Source organism: Salvia splendens, chromosome 7, assembly GCF_004379255.2.
Source record: "Salvia splendens isolate huo1 chromosome 7, SspV2, whole genome shotgun sequence".
In the NCBI taxonomy this organism is placed as follows: Eukaryota; Viridiplantae; Streptophyta; class Magnoliopsida; order Lamiales; family Lamiaceae; genus Salvia; species Salvia splendens.
Genome location: NC_056038.1, coordinates 9417624 through 9438247, shown reverse-complemented (window position 1 = coordinate 9438247; position 20624 = coordinate 9417624). Strand labels below are relative to the sequence as shown.

The 20624-nt window shown below is 38.9% G+C and overlaps 3 protein-coding genes across 3 annotated transcripts; 1 reads left to right on the top strand and 2 right to left on the bottom strand.

Annotated features, from left to right (window-relative positions):
• Positions 1–2138: 2138 nt before the first annotated feature.
• On the bottom strand, positions 2139–8246 carry LOC121742652. Its single transcript, XM_042135856.1, has 7 exons — positions 7834–8246; positions 6591–6690; positions 5790–5852; positions 4901–5012; positions 4238–4320; positions 3007–3068; positions 2139–2649 (listed from the first exon to the last, which is right to left on the bottom strand). Exons 1-7 carry the CDS (start codon positions 8022–8024, stop codon positions 2538–2540), a joined length of 723 nt encoding a protein of 240 aa, XP_041991790.1. The 5' UTR covers positions 8025–8246; the 3' UTR covers positions 2139–2537.
• An 822-nt stretch (positions 8247–9068) lies between these two features.
• LOC121742376 (60S ribosomal protein L5-like) lies at positions 9069–11712 on the top strand. The gene is made up of 9 exons (XM_042135500.1): positions 9069–9166; positions 9687–9756; positions 9845–9936; positions 10160–10286; positions 10358–10437; positions 10542–10658; positions 10861–10995; positions 11103–11272; positions 11420–11712. Exons 1-9 carry the CDS (start codon positions 9164–9166, stop codon positions 11535–11537), a joined length of 912 nt encoding a protein of 303 aa, XP_041991434.1. The 5' UTR covers positions 9069–9163; the 3' UTR covers positions 11538–11712.
• Positions 11713–12295: 583 nt separating this feature from the next.
• Positions 12296–16187, bottom strand: LOC121811143 (GPN-loop GTPase 3-like). Its single transcript, XM_042211940.1, has 9 exons — positions 15314–16187; positions 15039–15147; positions 14866–14947; positions 14609–14694; positions 13940–14043; positions 13726–13856; positions 13511–13604; positions 13148–13203; positions 12296–12680 (listed from the first exon to the last, which is right to left on the bottom strand). Exons 1-9 carry the CDS (start codon positions 15356–15358, stop codon positions 12587–12589), a joined length of 801 nt encoding a protein of 266 aa, XP_042067874.1. The 5' UTR covers positions 15359–16187; the 3' UTR covers positions 12296–12586.
• Positions 16188–20624: the final 4437 nt, after the last annotated feature.

Sequence of the window (20624 nt, the reverse complement as noted above, 5' to 3'; positions counted from 1 at the left end):
ATGTAAGTGCCAAGCTTCCAACAACAAGGCTCTGCTCTTTCTTTCTAGTTTGCTTCACTTGTATTGCATTTCCATCAAATTTACATTATGAGTCCGTACATAGATAGTACTGCAAAAGAATATTTTTCCAGAAAATTATTAGAGCATCCACAACGGTGGCGTCCGTCGCCACGGGCCCACGGCCGTCCGCGCCGCTGGCACGGACGCTACCCGCCGCCGCTGGCACGGCGCTGCTCGATGCATCGAGCAGCTAATGTAGCGCGCTGGGATTCGTCAACGGCATAGTCGTTGTGTTTAAAAAAAAAATTAATTAAAAAAACGGTTTTTAATTAAAAAAACCGATAAAAAAAATTCACTTCCCAAAAAAAATATATCCGTTTATAACCGTTTTTTTCAACTTTTTAATTTTTTTTTCATTTTTTTACCCCAAAAATACACACTTTCATCTATAAATACCCTCAATCTCACTCCCAAAAATTCACATCAAACTACACAATTCTCATCTTCATTCTCTCATATCCATTTTCATCTTCAATCTCTCATATCCATTTTCATCTTCATTCTCTCATACCCTACAACATCACTATGTCCGGCCAAGACGATAACCCTACGGGCTCCCACGGTTGGAACCCCGAATGGTTCGGTTCACAACCATTTCCTAGTCCGGAAACGGACTATTCGGCCCCTCCTCTCACCCAAGATTCGGGCGTTCCGGGTGGCTACCGGCCATACCCGGTCGACGAGCAAGGTGCCTCCGATGGGCGGTACGGGTGGACACCGGAGCCTAGGCCTCCCGTCCCTTCCCAAACTCCGACTCCTCCATCTCGCGTCGGTGTCCGCACACCGTACTCACCGGCGGAGATGGATAGATTGTTCAATGCGTACTTGGAAATCTCCGAAGATGCGGTGGTTGGCACGAACCAATCCGGCGATCACTTTTGGTGGCGCGTCTCTCGGCGGTACAATGTAAACCAGCCGCCGGGAACGATCGAGCGCAACGAGAGTATGGTGCGCAACTGCATCGGCTGAGCCAACGACGAAATTGGCAAGTTCAATGGCTATTTCCTCCAGGAGTAGCGGAATGCCGGGAGCGGCCGGAGCGAGGTCGACATCATCACTGCGGCACTGAGCACCTACCAATCCATGAACGGTAAGTCGTTCAAGTACCTAAATGTTTGGCAGGAAACGAGGACGCACCCGAAGTATCTGGGAGGCGTAACATCCTCCTCTAGCGGCTCCTCCAAACGGTCACGGTCGGCATCCCTATCTGACGCCGGCGAAGAAGTGGCTAGCCAACTCGCCGAAGCTAACTTGGGTAGCCCCGACGCCGGACCAAGCGGTTCCCGACGCCGACCACAATGAAGGAAGAAGAAGGCGGCGGCCGAACGCCGTCGCGCCGCGACTCCATCTGCCCCCGCCCCCGAACACGCACCCTATGTTCCACCTCCACCACCGAACAACTCGTTGTGGCCCTTTTGGCCCAACTCAATATGGCCGATAGGTCAACTATGACCCCCACGCAACTTCAAACGCACGAGGACATGATATTGGGTCTCAAAAATCAATTGGGGTTGGTGCAGCCGGATGCGTAGTCTTCCTCGGGTAATATTAGCCAATAATCATGTAATTTTTAATTTTTAGGAGTTTAATTATGTAATTTTTAATTTTTAGTTTTTTAATTATGTAATTTTTAATTTTTATGATTTTAATTATGTAATTTTTAATTTTTAGGATTTTAATTATGTCTTTTTTATTTTATTTGTAATTTATAATATTTATTGTGGTTTTTTAATGAATTTTAGTATTATGGAAATGTTTTTGTGTAATTGAATTTTAAATTAATTGTGCTCGTCCTTGCGGAAGAGCACAGCTGTGGGTGTTGTGCTCTTGCCAGAGAGCAGACAGAAAAAGTGGGGTCGGGCCCACAACCGTGCCGCTGGCAAGAGCACGGTTGTGGATGCTCTTAAATGCAAAAGAATAGCGTAGCGATAAAATACGTGGCTTTCCTCATAAATAAATTGAAAATTCTTGTCAGCTTCAGAAATAAGTAATGCATATTATGCCCCTACCCTACTAAACTTTAAACTAGTACACAAACAAATACAACACTGACATACCTTAAACCACACCAAATGCCCTTAAAATGAAGAGAACATATTTCATTAACTTATCCCACGGTTATTTACAAACCTAAAAAAGAGTTCTATTATAGTACACTATAACAACTATATCTCTAAACAGAGAGGAATCCGAAAGGAAAATCCACAAATGACAAGTTGCAACTGCGCTCTGGAGATTGAACGAACACCTGGGACTTCCATAACTATTTCTTTTACTAGAAATATTCACAGTGCGTGTAACTTCAGATAGACGGAAGAAAATCAAGGGAATTCAACTACAAATGACAAGTCACAGCGACAATCACTAGGCTCTAAAGAATGAAAATCTGGGGACTTCCATCTAGAACAGAGTTGACTGACAGAATTTTTTTTTCTCACATGGCACCATAACTTCAGAGAGTCAGAAACGGATGCATCTCAAGAGTTATTGACCATGGGTGCTTGAGGAAGAATGGAGTTGGCCAGATCTACGTTCAGCTTGACAGGAAGTGGTGGCATTTGCTTCATTATTTCTGGCAAGTCATTGAAGCTGCATTGGAGAAATCAGATCAATCCCTTATTTTGTCAAAATTGTAACAGTAATATCCGACAATTTATACTTTGAAATAGGAAAGACCAAATAACCACATTGATGGTGACAGTTTAGTTTGTACGGAGTATTATTTTATGATAATTGTTTTTCATTGTTATTTGCACTGTTTTTCATTGTTTGCACTGTTATAATTTGTTCTCACTATCATTCGAGGCATGGTTAGAACAGGTAGACAATAAAAAGCACATGAAAAGAACAGTCTTGTCAACTGCAGAGAACAAGTTTAATCTCACACGGATGCCTCAGAAAATGGTCGTGCTTTGAAAAGGAATACATAAAGTATCTAGGACGTACTCATTTAAGATTGAAAGGATATTTGTCCGAGCTTGACAGAAGAGGTTGATGTTCTCATGGACCTGTAGGAAAAATTCAAAAAAAAAGAGAAAAGAACAGATATAATATCCCATCATATGGTTGAAAAGCAAACCATCTCCTCAACAAAGGTAAGCAGTATAAGAAAAATAAAAGACAGAGATTTGTGCAGCAGCTCTATATTATCCAAATCAGATTCTCGTTAATGAATCATAAGTCCAGCAGTCTACAATTTGATCAAACTTTTGGAAGTTAATTTTTTTAATTAGAATATACTCCCTCTGTCCCAAAAAATAGTGCACGCCCAAGCGTGGCACGGATTTTAAGAAAAGTTAAGTAGTGTTTTGTGAGTGGTGAAAGGGCCCAATTTGTTGTTTTCGTGTTAGTTGGTGTAGAAAATAGTGGGACATGTTTGTTTTGTTTTTGTAAATGGAGTAGTACAAAATGAGGCTAAAGTGTAAAGAAATTGTGTCCAAAAATGAAAAGTAAAGAAGTGTGCACTATTTTGAGGATACCCGAAAATGGCAAAGTGCGCACTATTTTGTGGGACAGAGCAAGTATTATATTTATTCATTTTGTAGAGTTAGTCGTTTAAAAATTAGTACTCACTGTTATTGAGAAGAAACAATAAAACTGTAATGTAATGGCAATTTGGCAAAGCAAGTGAGAAAGAGAAATGAAGGACAGTCCGTATAACAGAGGTGATACTAACTCAGTGAGGGAAAGTTAGAAGGCAGAAGCTATAAGTTAGTTAAAATAGCCTCAAAACAGTTATAAGCACTGTTTACATGCACTTAGTTTATCTATAATATAGGTACAGGCTGTACAGCTAGAGCTTTGAACAACTCATAACACATTATTTTAACAGCATGTGCTTCAATTTTCATCCAAAAACTTCAGAGCAATCTATTTGCTGATCATTTGCCTCATATTGATATAGACGATTATGACAACTTCCCATGGTACATCAACCAGACACCATTTATTGTTTATTGGAAGCACAAAATTAATAGGATTTGTTTAGGTCCACAGCATATAACTTTGTATATTGGACAACCTATTCCATGATTAAAGAACGATGAGCCACATAATGTCCTGCCAAACTAATTGGACTTGCAGAATAATTGTCAGATAACAAATCAAGGCATCAAGCTTTAGCCATGAACAAAGAATACTTCTGGAAATTGGGAATCTTACTGTAAATTCACTTTACCTTAAAAGCAGAAAAATTGGCAGAAATTTGATCCAAGACTTTAGCACTTTGCTCAAGAAGCTGTCCAGTGACTCCACCAATAGCTGAAATTAACCAAATTAACAGTACTTAGGTATACACTGTGGCACATATCTATGACAAGATAAACACGTATCTTTTGATAATACTCAAACAATCTGTTCTTTAGAAAAGATAAAATTGACTGTAAAGGCTAATAAAGTCAATGGCATCATTCTGTTAGTTGGGATGCTTCTTGCACTACTGACAAATAGTTGAAAACTTTGTATGATCCTGACATACACCAGATAGAATCAAAACTCAAATCCAGAAAGTATTCAAGAGTCTCAAAGGCATGGGAAATATATTCAGCTCTAAGTTACTCGAAGCAAGTATATCTAGACCAAGAAGTTACAAATCCTACTAAGTTGTCTTTGAAACATCAAACTCCAGGGAATGATGGTACAGCAGAGGAGGGTTGTGAAAAATCTAACACATTCAAGGTCTATCAAGAGGAGGGTAGTAAATATTTTGGAAATGCAAATTTGTGAAAACATAAAACCTAACTGAACACAATATCTACGCGATGTCATGACATCCCCGAAAAAACTGTTTGATCTTCCCAATGAATACATCATAATATCATATGTTAGAGCAAGGACTAACCAGTATATGAAATTCCATCATCACTTTCCGTCAATATCGGCTGAACATATGGCAGGTCATTTGTGTGGTTTGCTACTTGAGAAGATTTTGGCAATGAATCTATTGCTTTTTCCTGAAACATCAAGGTGGAGTCAAAATCATATTGCAATAAATGTCAGACATTAGATGAACTCAACAAATTGTCAATTCCGACAAGAAAAAAGAACAAGAAACTTTTGGCCATGTTTAACTCTAACACCAGACTAGTTGCAACAAATATAGTTCATGGTCGCATACCTTCAAAAAACGATTGTCCTTAAAACAATAAATAATAATCTAACTAGAAATGCCACATATTAATCAGAAGAATTAAACAATATTACTATGTGGAAAATGAGATTCAGGTAATAAGCCTCCAAGATTATGTTGATTAACTTGACTGCAAAACTAAGAAGCATCAGAGATCAGTAATGTTTCAACATGATTAACAATAATCTCATCTTGAAACACTGACAAGCATCATTTATCAAACCTAAAACTGTTCAAGTCCACGTGCTACCCATAGCTATATAAACACACAACATTCTGTATATGATGAATCAGAGTCGCTCAAACCCAGGAAATACAGTTCTCCTGTTCAGTATATATTTCTAATTTGGTCAGCTCAACTTTTTTAAATAAAATAATTCTCAAATGGTTCACTCAGAAGCAGCTCTTGAGAAAGGCTATATATCACTAATTTCCAAGTTTAAGAACCTGATTACTGGTACTTGAGAAATGGCAAGAAAAGCACCATATTGCCGGACAAATAAGACAGTGGAAAGAAGACCATAATAAAACAGTATTTATGTTATATTTAACAATTTAACACATATCTGAGGATCGTGGTAGCACAAACTACTGCATGTACCTTTTTGTCTTTACTTCTCCTCGAATTGTTATCATCTTTTCTTCTCTTGCCGTTTTCCTTTTTCTGAAAAAAAAGTGAGCCATTCAAGTCAACAAAAATCAGAATTTGGTGAATGCTTCTTGCTTATTAAAATACAGGAACATGTTGGTTATGTAGCATCCACCATCCATATACACAAATATACAACCAAGAGGGTGTCTCTGAAATGGGCAATGATTCCTACAACTTCATGTCTTCATAATCCAAACTACCAAAATTTACAATGGCTTAAAATTTGGATTTCTAGAATATGCATTCTAATCTCTTTAGTTTTATAGTTCAAATACATTCTGGAATATCCCTTCTAATTTCCTTAGTCTTAATAATCTGAGGCCATGAATGAAGGTGAGGCCCACTTTTACAACCACAAACCTAAACATTTAAATCGAGATGCATTAAATCACAATTATTATTGTCCTATTTCTCAAGGATTTAATAATCAGTTATTGAAATGTTTAAGTTAAACAATTTTTTTCACCATCTCAAAATTCAGGGGAAACAAGAATTAAACATTATGGTCTTTGGATAAACCTCATTGATTGCATTAAGCGATTTAAAACTAAAAATTAATTGAAATGACAGTGAATGCGAGTAATTTTCTGGTGTTACAGAATTTGATCAGTGTTCATGTTAATAATTAAATAGTCATTATAAATAATTGAGTGAAGCTTAATGACTGAATGTTCAGAAATGTTAATAATTAAATAGTCACAACGAAGTTCAGAAATGTTCAAGCTTGTACATCAAAATATAGAAGCTCACATTCATCCATCTGCAACGCAATGCAATATCACGGACTGTCTTGTCTTTTAATGCCTGAGCAATCTTGGTATACCGAATAATGTTGGGTTCAGAGGCATATCTGCAGAAGGGAAATATTATCTACAAGATGTAATACAAAGCTAGATCTCAAGAACTTCACCAGAAAACATATTGAAACAACTAATGCAAATAGGCTAAGAACAAAATCAATTCAGAAAATTAACAGAAACACTGGCAAAAGAGGTCCAATAAATGAACATATATTAAAATCTGAATTAGAAAAAGATAACTGGGGTATGAATTAGGAGCATTCCTATTCAAACCTATTATAAATTACAATCATAAGTTCACTTCATCAATTTGACCAAGTTAGCTTATTTAGGGTTTCAGAGTTGAACCGTGAGATGAATATAATAACCGAACATAACTTATTCTGTAAGGCTCAAGGGACAAGAATTTGAAGCCTTTGTCTATGGAATAGATCAAAATACATCATACAAATGGATATCCAGGCCACTTAATCAATTTGACCAAGTTAGCTTACATAGGGTTTCAGAGTTGAACCATTAGATGAATATAATACTACTGAACATAACTTATTCTGTAAAGTTCGGCTATGGAATATATCAAAATACATCATACAAATGGATATCACTTTCTCAACTTTTGCAAGGACAAAATAACTCGGTAATTTTGCATGGAGTATGGCAGTTTAGGTTACAAACAACCAAGCAATCAAGGTAATCAGAACCAGTTCATTTTTAATCACTGTATTCGCTTTCTAAAGCTTGTCTTATGTGTATTAAATTGTCTGAATATTAGTAAGTTAAAGAGCATATTCCTACACATGTTCTATCACTCTTAAATAAGCAATGCAAGCCAAATCTTCAATACCAGTTAATAGATGTTTAAAATTGATCAGTGATTAACTGACTCAAATACATTTTCAAAGAACTCTAATATAAGCAATTAAAAATTGGCATAAGATCAAGAGAAACTTTGTTATAAATTGAACTACTGGAGGTCAAGCTTCAAATTCTTAAGAAACTACAATTATGGCCTAAATTCTATATAAATGCACAAGCTTTACGTCAACTCTCTATATCTTATTCATTTGCGAGTGCATCCTGCCTATTTCCAGAGTTCAATCAGAAATAATCAAAAGACAGAAAAAGGCACAACAGCAAACTGCATAAATCCTTAACAGCTTAATTAAACAGTAGAATTGTAAAATTAGGCAGACTTGGTAAGTAAATCTTCTAGCGTCGATTGTTCCTCTGGCGTCCAATCAAGCGATATGCCCGGGTTATGGCGGAGTGAGGTTTGGGCTGACACGCCGCTGCCGCTGGTATTTTCCGGAACAGTGCCGTTATTATTATTGTTGGTGTTGCCATCTCTCTGAGTGCCTGAAGGATTATTAGCACTCGCGGCCATCGATGAGACAGGTGAAATCTACACTTAACAGCTGAATTTCCAACTCAATTTAAGAATATTTGGGAATTTGATGAGGTGATGAAGAGATTCAGTGCCCAGCTTTGGGGAGATTGCAGCTAAATTCTAGGGCTAGACAGAGATATTTAGGATTGATGCAAGGCAATCAGTAAAACGAAGTTGTATTACGTTGAGGAAGACAAAACATGTACGGAACAGGCTTTTAACTCTTTTAACTATGGTAGTTGATGATATATGACGATTTATATTATTTTTAATAAACTGTATTAACGAACCCTATACTCTAAAGTTCACACCAAAAAATAATACTAACATTCAAATATTAACATAAAATTTAGTTGGTATTTTAAATTTATGTTGACATTTTAATATGCTATTGTTAATATTTTTAATACTTCTTTCATTCCCTTATAGTTGAGTTATTTATCCATTTTGAGAAGTTAATTTTCATGTATAGTATAATCAATTTTTTTATCTTTCTTACTTTACTCTCTTTTTATTTTATTTTTCTCTACTTTATTCATTTTCACTCTACTCTCTCAACTTTTTACCTCTTTTACTTTTTTATATATTTGTTTAACACATTCAACATCATTTTCTTAAACTACGTGATACAAAAAGTTTCGCCTCAACTATGAAAGAACGGAGGGAGTACATTGTTATCAAGTTCGTAATTTAAGAAAAGTTAACATTATAACACACCATATATATAGATTTGTTTATGGAGTAATTTATAAATATACATATCTAAATTTTTTTTACTTCGGTCTAATATTACCTTATAATAATAAAATTATAAAACTAATATAATCACGATATATAATATTTTTACGTAGAATCTCAGGTTACTACTACAGTACAATTTATTTACTCCTGCAGAATGAAGTACTTTTTTAACAAAACTTCCATAAAAAGAGGCTTAAGGAATATTGCAAAAAGCCCAATAGTCATATCCTGCAGAGTGTAGAGCCCAATACTAATTTTATGGGCCCATATTTGTTTGGTCTAGGGTTTTGCCCTATTATATCTTCATTTTCGGCTTCCCTATTATTCCTGCCCCCCTTCTTCCTTCATCACCCCGCGGAATCTCTCCTGTGGAGCGCACCAGATAATTCGTGAAAATGGTAAGTTTTATGTTGAACTCAAGGGCATTCCGGTGGAATTATTTTTCATGTTGTTTTGTCGTCTTTATAGTTTTCCAGTATGGCCTAAACTCTTTTAGGCTATTTTGTTTCTTGCAAGGAACAAGCTCATTTTTACTTAGACGGCTTGTTAGTTCTAGGTCAAGATTTGATACTAGACTTTTGTTTAGTAGGCATTTCAGTTTAGCGTATAGTTTAATTGCTTGCAATTGTTATGATTTGGTTAGCTTTAGTTCTGGATTGGAACTATCTATGATGTGATATGGGCTGAGTCATTGATCGAATATTCTCACATGTAAATCTTTGTTTTATTACACTGAAATCTGAGTATTTGGCATGTAGTTTTAAAGCTTATTGTACAGTTTGCTGACAATGGATGAAATCTAATTGTGCTTTACGGTTATTGATACTGTTAGAATATGATTGGAGTCCTGGAATTAGATACCTGTCAATGTTTTATTTATGTTATTGTATTTGCTAATGTGTTATATGCTAATTGAAGGTTTTCGTCAAAGCCCAAAAATCTAAGGCCTATTTCAAGCGTTTCCAAGTTAAGTACAAGAGAAGAAGAGGTAAGCAACCAGCTATAAGTTTATTTCAACTGATTCTATGGTTCCGTATTCTTTTGTATTAATTTTCTCATTGTGTTTTTTAATCTAGAGGGGAAGACTGATTATCGAGCAAGGATTCGCATGATCAACCAGGATAAGAATAAGTACAACACTCCAAAGTTTCGCTTTGTTGTGCGATTTGTATCCTGACACTGTAGTTATTAAATTTCCCATTTAGTGATTGATAATAATAAGTACAACACTACACAGTTTCATCTATATCTTGATGTGTGCATTTATTTCCAAAAACTAAGATTTGTGCTCTCTTTGGCCGCACTAATACTATATTTATTATATTCGTATGATTGTGCCTGTTGATTGTGATTGGTTATGGATGCATTGCTGGCCTTAACATCTTTATTAGACCAACAAGGACATAATTTGCCAGATTTTGTCTTCGAGCATTGCTGGTGATCATGTTCTTGCTGCTGCATATGCACATGAGCTGCCTCGTTATGGCCTAGAAGTTGGACTCACAAACTATGCTGCAGGTTAGTATATATCTTGAACAATCTATTATCTCTTAGTGATAAGAATTATCTGAAAAGTTTGTATGTGGTAGCTTACTGCACCGGACTTCTTTTAAGTCGCCGAGTCCTGAAGACTCTTGAGTTGGATGAGGAGTATGAAGGAAATGTGGAGGTAACCTTTTTATACTCAATGGTCGCATCGCATGTCTTTGTGGTTCAGAGAGTTGCTTTTTTATTACTTTGTTTCTTAGTTGTACTTCAATTTTGTCCTTTCAGGCAACCGGGGAAGATTATTCAGTTGAGCCTGCAGAAACCAGAAGGCCTTTCCGTGCCCTATTGGATGTTGGCCTAATCAAAACTACTACTGGAAACCGTGTTTTTGGTGCCCTCAAGGTATTAAGCTGGATATAATTTTTGACAATTGTTTATATGGTACTCGAGCAGATTATTTTCACCTGCAAGAGGTTACAATTATCGTATAAATTTTCTCAAGAATGAGGTTACTGTCTGCTTTGTTTGAACTAGGTAGTCTGCTTGTGTTGTATGCTTACTAACTTGTTCTTGAGCTTCATTAGTTTGATTTGTTGTCTCATAGGGAGCTCTGGATGGTGGACTTGACATCCCACACAGTGACAAGAGATTTGCTGGATTTAGCAAGGACACCAAGCAGCTTGATGCTGAAGTGCACCGTAAGTATATCTATGGTGGACACATTGCTTCTTACATGCAGGTATGTTTGTTTTCCTTTTTCACAGATGGCTAATTTGGAACATTCTAAACTAGCTTTATTTTTTCCTTTGCCTTTAAAATTAATTTAACTAGTGAATGGATTTGCAGACTCTGATAGAAGATGAGCCTGAGAAGTACCAGTCTCACTTCAGTGAGTACATTAAGAGGGGTATTGATGCAGATAACATTGCAGAGGTGTACAAGAAGGTTCATGCTGCAATTCGTGCTGATCCTACAGCTAAGAAATCTGAAAAGAAGCAGCCAACCGAGCACAAAAGGTATGACTTATGTCTATGCATTCCCTGCTAGCTAAATTAGTTTTGACTACAAGAAACTTTTAGCAGAAAACACAATCTGATTATTTCCAACTATATTTTGGGGCATATTAAACTTCTGTTCATGAATTTTGGATAACATTATTTCAGGTACAACCTTAAGAAACTAACTTATGAGGAGAGGAAGAACAAGTTGATTGAGAGGTTAAATGCTCTGAATGCTGCTGCTGGTAATGATGACGATGAGGATGAGGGAGACGATGAGTGAACTTCATTGATAGCCATATAGTGTTTAATTTCCAATTACAATTTTGCTTTGTTGCTGTAATCCAGACAGATGCTTAAATTATCGTAGGTGTATGACAATTGATTGTTGAGTTTCTTGACAATATTTCATTACCTGAATTGAACTCTCAATTATACTACTAGTATGTTCTGGAGTAGTTCTTCTCTATGAGTTTGAACTTTTGTCTTAACCTGACTTCTTATGGAGTACTTTATTTGGGTATCGAGTTTGCCGTGTCCATTTTTGATTTTGTTCTTGGTTCTTTGAGTGCTATCATTATATTGGTACGAACATCTTTTGTTACCAAACAAACATTCTTTACCAAAACTCTATACATTAGGCAGGCTGAAATGATTGTGAAATTAATTAAATATACCATCGTTGTTATGATGTATATCTAAAACAACACAACTGACGGCAATCAACTTTGAAAATTGGGCGTGCTTGGTCAGTTTTCCCTATTTATCACGTTTTATTAAATTACGTCAGTCCAAATTAAGAAGTGTATAGTACCTATTACTCCCTCTTCCATTATTAATTGAGTCATTTTGCCATTTTAATACGTTCCGTAGTAGTAGAGTCATTTTTTCTTAGTGGAAAAAAATATCCCAACTACTATGGAATGGAGGGAGTATTACCACAATAGTTTCAATATGATCAAAAACATTTTTGTTTAATCTAATTCTTTTTTCTTCAAATGAAGTCAGTAGATATGATTGTTATGGCTAAAGACCCAAAGAAGCCTGAAGATTTCACGGTATTACTGCTAACATTTGTAACCAATAGTCACTTCCTTTCTTTCACATGTCCAAAATACACAATTGCTCCAAAAAGAAAGCTATCTGAGATGTTCCACACACTCATCACCATCAACCCATTATCAGACAAACCGTCTCGTCCCAACATGTAGGAACCAATTCCAAGTAAAAAAAAAATGCAATGTCTTTTCTTGCATTAGAGTAGTCCACATTGGCAAAACGAATGCAACCCTGAAAATTGTATTGCTTTTACGTTGAACTCAAAATTCTTGTTCAGTCGTCTTCGGGATCAAAATCCTTGATCTTCACATCTGCATCTTCCCCATACTGAATAGACATGTCAATTTGCGACAGAATGTACTGAATGCTGCATCACCAAATGTATTATTAGTTCCAACTACATCTCAAACAAATTTGCTATTATAAACTCATTATTCATTTAACAAGCTAAACTACCGACACTATAGGTCATCATGAGAATTGTGCTTAAGACACTGAGGTTAAACTACAACCTCAAAAGAATATTAGAAAATGTAACGCAGCATATTATATTCTTATTAAGTACTACTCCCTCCGTCCCACAAGAATATGCATTCTTTCCTTTTTAGTTTGTCCCACAAAAATATGCACTTTCTAATTTTGGAGTCTTTTCTCTCTAATGAGGTGGGACCCATTCTCCACTAACAATACTTTAATTACTTTTTCTCTCTACCTCCCTCTTACTTTACCAATTTTACATTAAAAACCGTGCCGAACTCAAAGTGCATATTCTTTGGGGACGGAGGGAGTACTATAAAAATACCATGCCCCAAGATGCACAATTGGATATTATACCTGCTCTCTTTTCTCAGATCAAGAGGAAAGAAGCTCACCATGCTGTACTGGTCCACCTGAGGCCACAAAATTTTGTAGCTCTTATAAATATCCATGCACATGGCGAAAACAATAGCAAATACTTCCCAGAAGCATCGGCTCACTATTATAAACAGGTAAATGACAGACAAGAATATGCAACCAATTCTCTTTTGATGCTAAGACAAACGGATCTCTCATTAAGAAGATACATTTAGAGGCATTCTCCTTCCATATACTGGTTCAATATAGTTTAGTAACACTTCCATTATGAGAAGCAAGCTTGGCATTCATATAATTTATTTACTGTGAATGCCAAAATAAAACAATTATATCTAAACATACCAGTTCAATCAAACTCTTATTAAGTTTCCCAAACTGTGGAGCCATACGCTGATTCAACTCAGCCAACAGAGTCTGAGGTTCTGGATTCAAGTAACTGAGACAGCACAACAAGCGATATCAGGCTTATCAGCTAAAAAAAATATTAAGCCAAGATAAATAACAGAACAAGCGCCTCAAATGACAAACAAGATTTATTTAATGTAAGCAGCACTGACTTCTCAATGTCCCTCTTGTTTCTCACAAGGTCCATTTTGGAGAGAATATTAACATGAGGTAGCTCCAGTTGAACCATAGCAGATAGTGAGGCCATACAGCCACTTATGAACTTGGTGACATCTGTTATAAACTAATAAAGAATACAAGATAGAATTTCAGAATAAATACAATTGAAATGGATATACATTCAAATAAGTTTGCTAGAATAAGTACCTGTGAATCAAGTAAGTACACAACACAGACATTGAAATTTTTCCGCTTTAAGTGCTCCACAAAGTTCTTAAGCACTGGTACATGAGAGAAGAGTTCTATCTGGCCTTAAATGACAAAAGAAATTGGCATCAGAATCTCAGCACTAGAAGATAAATAAATGCACATGATGGTTATTCTAAGAGAGAGAAAATATCAGTTGGATAATTATGTTTCTTCAGGGGGGAGAGCAATGGGCATAGAGGATAAAGACAATTCAACTGTGCAAAAAACTAAGGATTTAACTGACAAGGCCCTGCAATGAGTATTGATAGCCATTTATGTCAGTGAAGTCATCACTAATTTGGAAGGGGAATGCAGTTGTACTAGAGTTTACCATGTGATAAGGTTTACAAGAATGATTGCTAAGGAACCTGGCATTCCGAGGTGATCATCAATATTTTAGATGTACCAGTACAGACTAAGAAACACTCTGAAGGATAAAGACACTAAAGGAAAAGGGACTAAGAGTTTCGGCTTAATCTTAGATGAGCAACAAAACATCTCAGCAATCATAATGAGTGGCTCTAGTGTCATAGTATTATATCACATAAGATACTCCATGACAATTAATGTTATCATAACATAAATCTTGAACAAATAGACAACAATGTCAGGAAACAGTCGTGCTACCTGGGCAGTCAAAAACTAAATAATCATCATCCAAATAATTATCCAATTCTTCTGTCAGCCACTCATCCAGATTTTCTTCCAGGTGCATGTGGTAGTTAAGGCTGTACAAAATTTCATACAGCGTAATGAAAGACGGACGTGCCATTGAACTGATAATCACAGCTTCGCTTTGGTAAAAGACAGTTATACTGAGACAGCACCAAATCATAAATTAACAGTATGAAGAATTGAATGGAATCGTATATAGTAAAGGATACTCCATGCAGTAAATAAGGCCACCATTTGGCCCCAATCCAAGCTCCTCCATGACATCCTCCAATGAAATGAGTTCCCTAATATCTGAAAACAAGTGTCCAGATTAAGAACATGCAAAGTGGAATATGCCACAGTACTAACAGCAATCAATAAACCAAAAGTTGCAGGGTCTCACCCATTGCAACAGGATAGTTGAAATTCTCAGCAGCAGGATCTAAGTTTACAATATTAATTGATCGGCCAATAGTTTCGCAATGTTGGGACAAGCTAGAACAATAGGTAGACTGCAACAACCAGATATAGTGCATCTTAATTGAGAGCATTACTCATCATAGTAAACAAGAAAATAAACAAAATAATAAATCCAAATCACCACCACCATCAGGACAAATATATGTGCCAAATGCTAAAATATAGATGAACTTGTAAGATATAATATTTGTTAATAACCTTTCCACTGCCAGCAGGGCCAATGACTAATTGTGCGTAACCCATGATAGTTTCCTATTTGTTTTTCTCCTGTCTATTTGCAGGTTTTTTACTGTTAGTTGGAAATGGAGGTTCGGAGAAAATCAAGGGCTTGAAAGACTCCAAGAAGTGCAACCAATGCGTAACTAGCGAACCAAACAGCAGCCGCAAACAATAAGCTCAGTGCATCAGAGAGGCCCATAAAGTAATGTCACTAAGTGAAAGCATTATTACACCGCCTTGAATAACCAGCCACACCAAAAATGGACAAAAAAGAAAATCGGATTAGTACAGAAAACAATTCAAATTGTTCTCATTCATAAAACACGAGCAATCAATAAGGTATGCATACAACCTTAACACAAATATGAAAGATATAATATGCCCCAGTCATAATTTTAACAACATACAGAAAATCTTCCATTCAGAATACAAGAATAACACATAAAAGAGAAACTACAGTACAAATACAATACATTAAACCAGAATTATATCTATCCCTTAGAGCTACACTTTTTCGCCAAGTAGCTTCAACTCCATCAGTAGTAATAAAACATCCTAACAAGTATGAAAACTTTCTCTTCAGCGCCAACACCGAGTAACAGGAGAATAAACAAAACAGACGCATCAGTTGTTCAACCATTCACTCGCTCAAAGTCAAAACAAATCCCCCGAAACTAGCAAATAGTACATTTAGAAGACATACATACAAAAATCACTTATCTTCTCTGCGATTCCCCTTTCCCCTTTATCACCCAGTAAACGTATAATAATAAAAAAAAACTACTACTAAACACATAATGAATGCTGAAAACACCAATTCCATGAACTATTCTGGATTGTGTGGTCAAAATCAAACCAAGATAGGGGGAGAAATTACCCAAATAGAGAAGGACAGAGAACCCAAATTCTCTAACTTAGCTTCTGGAGAAAAGCACGAAGGGTCTTATTTAAAAGAGAGAGTATAATAATAATAATAATAATAATAGTTGCCCAAAGCGCGTTGATACGAAGGGTGTTTTATTTTCTAAGAGCATCTCCGGTGGACGGACATCCCACTAGGACATTCCAAAAACACCTCCTGCCACGTCACTAGAACTTCTCATCCCACTGCCACGTCACTAGGACATCCCCTGCACAATTCGCCCTTCTCATCGCCCTTCCCACTAGGACATCCCGCAATAAAAAAAATCACAATAATTTAATTACGTAAAAACGGAAATATAATTTTGACACGGAATACGGGAAAGCAAAATACGGGCAAAAATACATATTCATAAAACATAAAAAAAAACATAGTTAGAAAAAAAGCAAAATACATAGTCATTCAAAAAAAGAAAAATACATAATCCAACATCCCCGGCTCACTAATGGATGGAGGTAATAAAAAAAAAAAAAAAAAAAACATCCCCGGCTCACTCCGCGCTGTCCTCGTCGCCCGTGCCGCCCCCGTCGCCCGTGCCGTCACCGTCGCCCGTGCCGCCCCCGTCGTCCCCTCCGCTAATCTCGGCGCCATCATCTCCAATGGGGGGCATCCCCAAATCGCGCCGACATCCATCGATGACATCCTTCAGCATCCTCTTGTACAGCGGATCGGTCGTGCTATGCCACCTATGCATGGTCCGGACCAAGCTTGTCGTTAACTGCGCGCGGGCGAGGCGGTCGATATCTTCTTGGGGAGCAGGGGCCTCTGATTCGACCTCGAACGACCCGCTACCGCTGCTGGTTCCCCTAGCCCTCCGCTGCGCAGCCTTTTGCCCAACCGGGCGACGACGACGGAGACGGCGAGAGTCTGATTGCGGTAGCGGGGACACTTCGTCGGCTTCCGGGAGCTCGTGCGAACCAGCACTGCTGCTGTATTCACCGGAAGCGTTGATCTTCGTCCGCTTCGCCCAGCCCGATTCGACTCCCCCCACAAAACTGGGGAATCCTTCACCACGAGAAAGGCCTCCCACTGGTCGAATTGTTTGAGTTTCAAGGCTCTGTCAGGGTACTGAGCAAAGGCACGGTTCCGGACATCCTCCTCGGACATACCGCTGCTTGCCTGGCGGAGGTTGTTTTGGTAGAGGCCAGCAAATCGACTAAGCTTAGGCCTCAACCGCTCCCACTGTTTCCGGCACTGTTCGGGAACGCGACGCTTCGCCCCAGCCGGTTTGTGTGTGTGGTAGGCTTCAGCGATCCGATGCCACAGTCTGTCAATATGCTGGTTGGCACCGACATAAGGATCCTCGACTATTGCAACCCAAGCCTTCGCAAGCGCGACGTTTTCCCACTGGCTCCAGATCGTCCTCTTTCCCGTCTCCTCCTCATCCTCCTCATCTGCCACCGTTCGTGAGGAAGACCCTGGGGCTTTCCCCTTGCCCTTGCCACGTCCCTTCCCCCTGCCCCCGCCCACATCATCGGGCGTCTGCCTGACTGGAGATATCCCCAACTCCTCAAAAGAGAAAGTTTCTATGCTGGTGAACTGAGTATCCGGAACATAAGTGGAAGGGGTATCAGTAGACTGCGTATCCACAACCGGCCGATAGACATCGTCCGCTAGTGGTTCAGGGCCCCTGCCACCCCCTCCCACATGCATCATCCGCGGCATCATCCCCGCCATCATCCCCGGCATCATCCCCTGCATCATCCCACCCATCCCCATCATATTTGGGGTCATGCCCCCCATCCCCATCCCCGGCATCATCATATTTGAGGTCATGCCCCCCATCCCGGCTGCCCTGGGCATCATACCACTCATACCACCCATCTGTCCCATCCAATTGTACATATAAGGGGACATCATCCCACCCATTCCACCCATTTGTCCCATTGCCGGAACCGTTGTCGCATTTCCGCTGACGTTTCCCTCCAGGTCGATGGGAAACGCCGGAGTCTGCGACTCGCTCGTGGCCGGGGAGTTCCTATCGTTCTCCATTAAAAGTAGAAATGAAATTTGTAGTAAAAGAAGAGAGAAACTTATTAACAACAAGTGGTGCAAATGAAATGAAGTTCAACGAGCCGTATATATAGAGTTTAAAAAAAAAAATTCGGACATCCGAGCGGGACGTCCGACCCTTGCCACAGTGGCGGACGTCCGCCCGCCCGTCGCAGGGACGTCTGAGGACACCCGACGTCCTCACGGGACGTCCGTATCCGACCCTAAACGCCACAATGGCGGACGTCCCGGTCGCCCGTCGCGATGTCCGACCGGATGTCCGACCGGACGTCCGCCATTGGAGATGCTCTAAGTACAACTAATTTATTCTCTAAACTAGGGAGCCTAAACTACCTCCGCCTCAATTTAGGAGTCACAACTTTTCTCTATATTATCTCCGCTCTTATTTTATTATTATTTTTATTTTAACTATTTATTATTATTATTATTATTATTTTTATAAAATGAGTGTAGAAAAGTGAACATGACTCCTAATCTGGGACGGAGGTAGTAGTTTATACTTGTTGTTAGGAACTCATTGCTTATACACACCAACTCATTTTGCCATACGGTATGCTTGGACTAGTGGTATGCTTGGAGTAGTGAATATTTTTCAACTAAGTGTGGTTATGAATCAATTAGTAATTACACTATTTTATAAGATGACTCACCTTCCATACTGGAATTCTATGTCATTGATATTCTCTCTCATCCTCAATTAGTATTTACACTATTTTATAAGATGACTCAGAGACCTTCCATAGTGGAATTCTATGTCATTGATATAGTGGAATTCTATGTCATTGATATTCTCTCTCATCCTTCCATTTATCCACACCTTTTTTCTGAACTTTTGTTTTAATAATCACGCTATATTCTAGCAGTTATAGCTCATCATCCAATTATGATTTTTTGTCTCTTTAGATATCAAGAATATAGAGATACAAGCCTATACAACAAATCATGTTGAACTAATCAGATTCTCTAAAAAATTAGAGGAAGTAAATGAGTTCTCTCACTAATGTGGCGTCTATTGAAATCGCTTTCAAAATATACTAACTCTCAATTATGTATTTTTTGAGTTTCAATAAAATCTAATTTTATGTTTTTACTGAATTTTGTATTGTAACTAAATTGATATAAATAAAGTATAAAATACTCTTTCCGTGAGCATCCACAATAGCCGCGGACATCCCGGCGGACAAGCCCAAGGACATCTCATAAACACCTCTTGTCACCTCATAAGAGCATCCGCAGCAGCGGACGTCGGACCTGCGCGGGACGTCCGCCATAGGCGTGCGACCGGCGGACGCGGACGTCGCTTGCGGACATCGGAGTTCCGCGGCTTTCCGATGACTTCCCGATTTTTAATTTAAAAAAAACTCTATATATACGGCTCGTTGAACTTCATTTCCTTCGCACCACTTGTTTTAACAAGTTTCTCTCTCTCTCTCCGTTTCTTTTAGTATATCCAAAATGGCTAGTGGTAGTGGTGCGGGTGGTAATGGTGGGGGTGCTGATGACTTACGCCGGCGAATTAAAGAAGAGGCGCGAGTCATTACGTCCAGGGAGATAAATAGTTTGATACAAGCGGCCGTGCAGTAGCAGCAACCGGCGGTACCTCGACCATCCATCGTCGAGCTATAGTACCCTGGGACCACATCGTTGCACACCGTCGGTTGTATGAGGACTACTTCACTCCGGAGCCGCGGTTTGGGGAGAACATGTTCCGGACACGTTTTAGGATGCGTCGTCTGTTATTTTTGCGTATCGTGGGCGCTTTAGAGCGTCGATACGAGTATTTCAGGATGATGGAGAATGCGGTTGGTAAACCCGGCCACACGCCCATACAGAAGTGCACTGCCGCAATCAGGCAGCTGGCATACGGAGGCGCGACCGACATGTTCGATGAGTACCTCCACATCGCGAGACGACTGCCTGCGAATTCCTGCAGTATTTTTGTGAGGCGTTAGGGAGATATTCGGGGATAGGTATCTTCGGAAGCCTACCCCCGAAGATTTCCAGGCTCTGATGGATATACACGGGAGTCAGCACGGGTTTCCGGGAATGTTGGGCAGCATAGATTGTATGCATTGGGAGTGGAAGAACTGCCCCGTCGCCTTGAAAGGGGTGTACACTACCGGTTTCAAGGGCAAGAATCCCACGATGATCCTTGAAGCGGTAGCTGACTACCGGCTATGGATTTGACATGCGTATTTTTGAGTAGCCGGGTCGAACAACGACATCAACGTCCTCCAGTCGTCGCCTCTTTTCAACGAGCAGTGCATGGGCGTTGGTCTGGCCGTCAGTTTTGTCGCCAACAGCAACCAGCACAATATGAGCTATTATTTGGCGGATGGGATATACCCTATGTGA

Coding starts and splice junctions, on each gene's coding strand:
- LOC121742652 (XM_042135856.1), bottom strand. CDS start 8,024: ATGGCCGCGAGTGCTAATAATCCTTCAGGCACTCAGAGAGATGGCAAC. Junction 6,691..7,833: donor CTAGAAGATTTACTTACCAA/GTCTGCCTAATT, acceptor TCCCTTCTGCAG/ATATGCCTCTGAACCCAACA. Junction 2,650..3,006: donor ATCCTTTCAATCTTAAATGA/GTACGTCCTAGA, acceptor TCTCCAATGCAG/CTTCAATGACTTGCCAGAAA.
- LOC121742376 (XM_042135500.1), top strand. Junction 10,287..10,357: donor ACTCACAAACTATGCTGCAG/GTTAGTATATAT, acceptor TGTATGTGGTAG/CTTACTGCACCGGACTTCTT. Junction 10,659..10,860: donor GTGTTTTTGGTGCCCTCAAG/GTATTAAGCTGG, acceptor GTTGTCTCATAG/GGAGCTCTGGATGGTGGACT.
- LOC121811143 (XM_042211940.1), bottom strand. CDS start 15,358: ATGGGTTACGCACAATTAGTCATTGGCCCTGCTGGCAGTGGAAAG. Junction 14,044..14,608: donor TTTAGTTTTTGACTGCCCAG/GTAGCACGACTG, acceptor TTGTCATTTAAG/GCCAGATAGAACTCTTCTCT. Junction 13,204..13,510: donor ATAAGAGTTTGATTGAACTG/GTATGTTTAGAT, acceptor TTGTGGCCTCAG/GTGGACCAGTACAGCATGGT.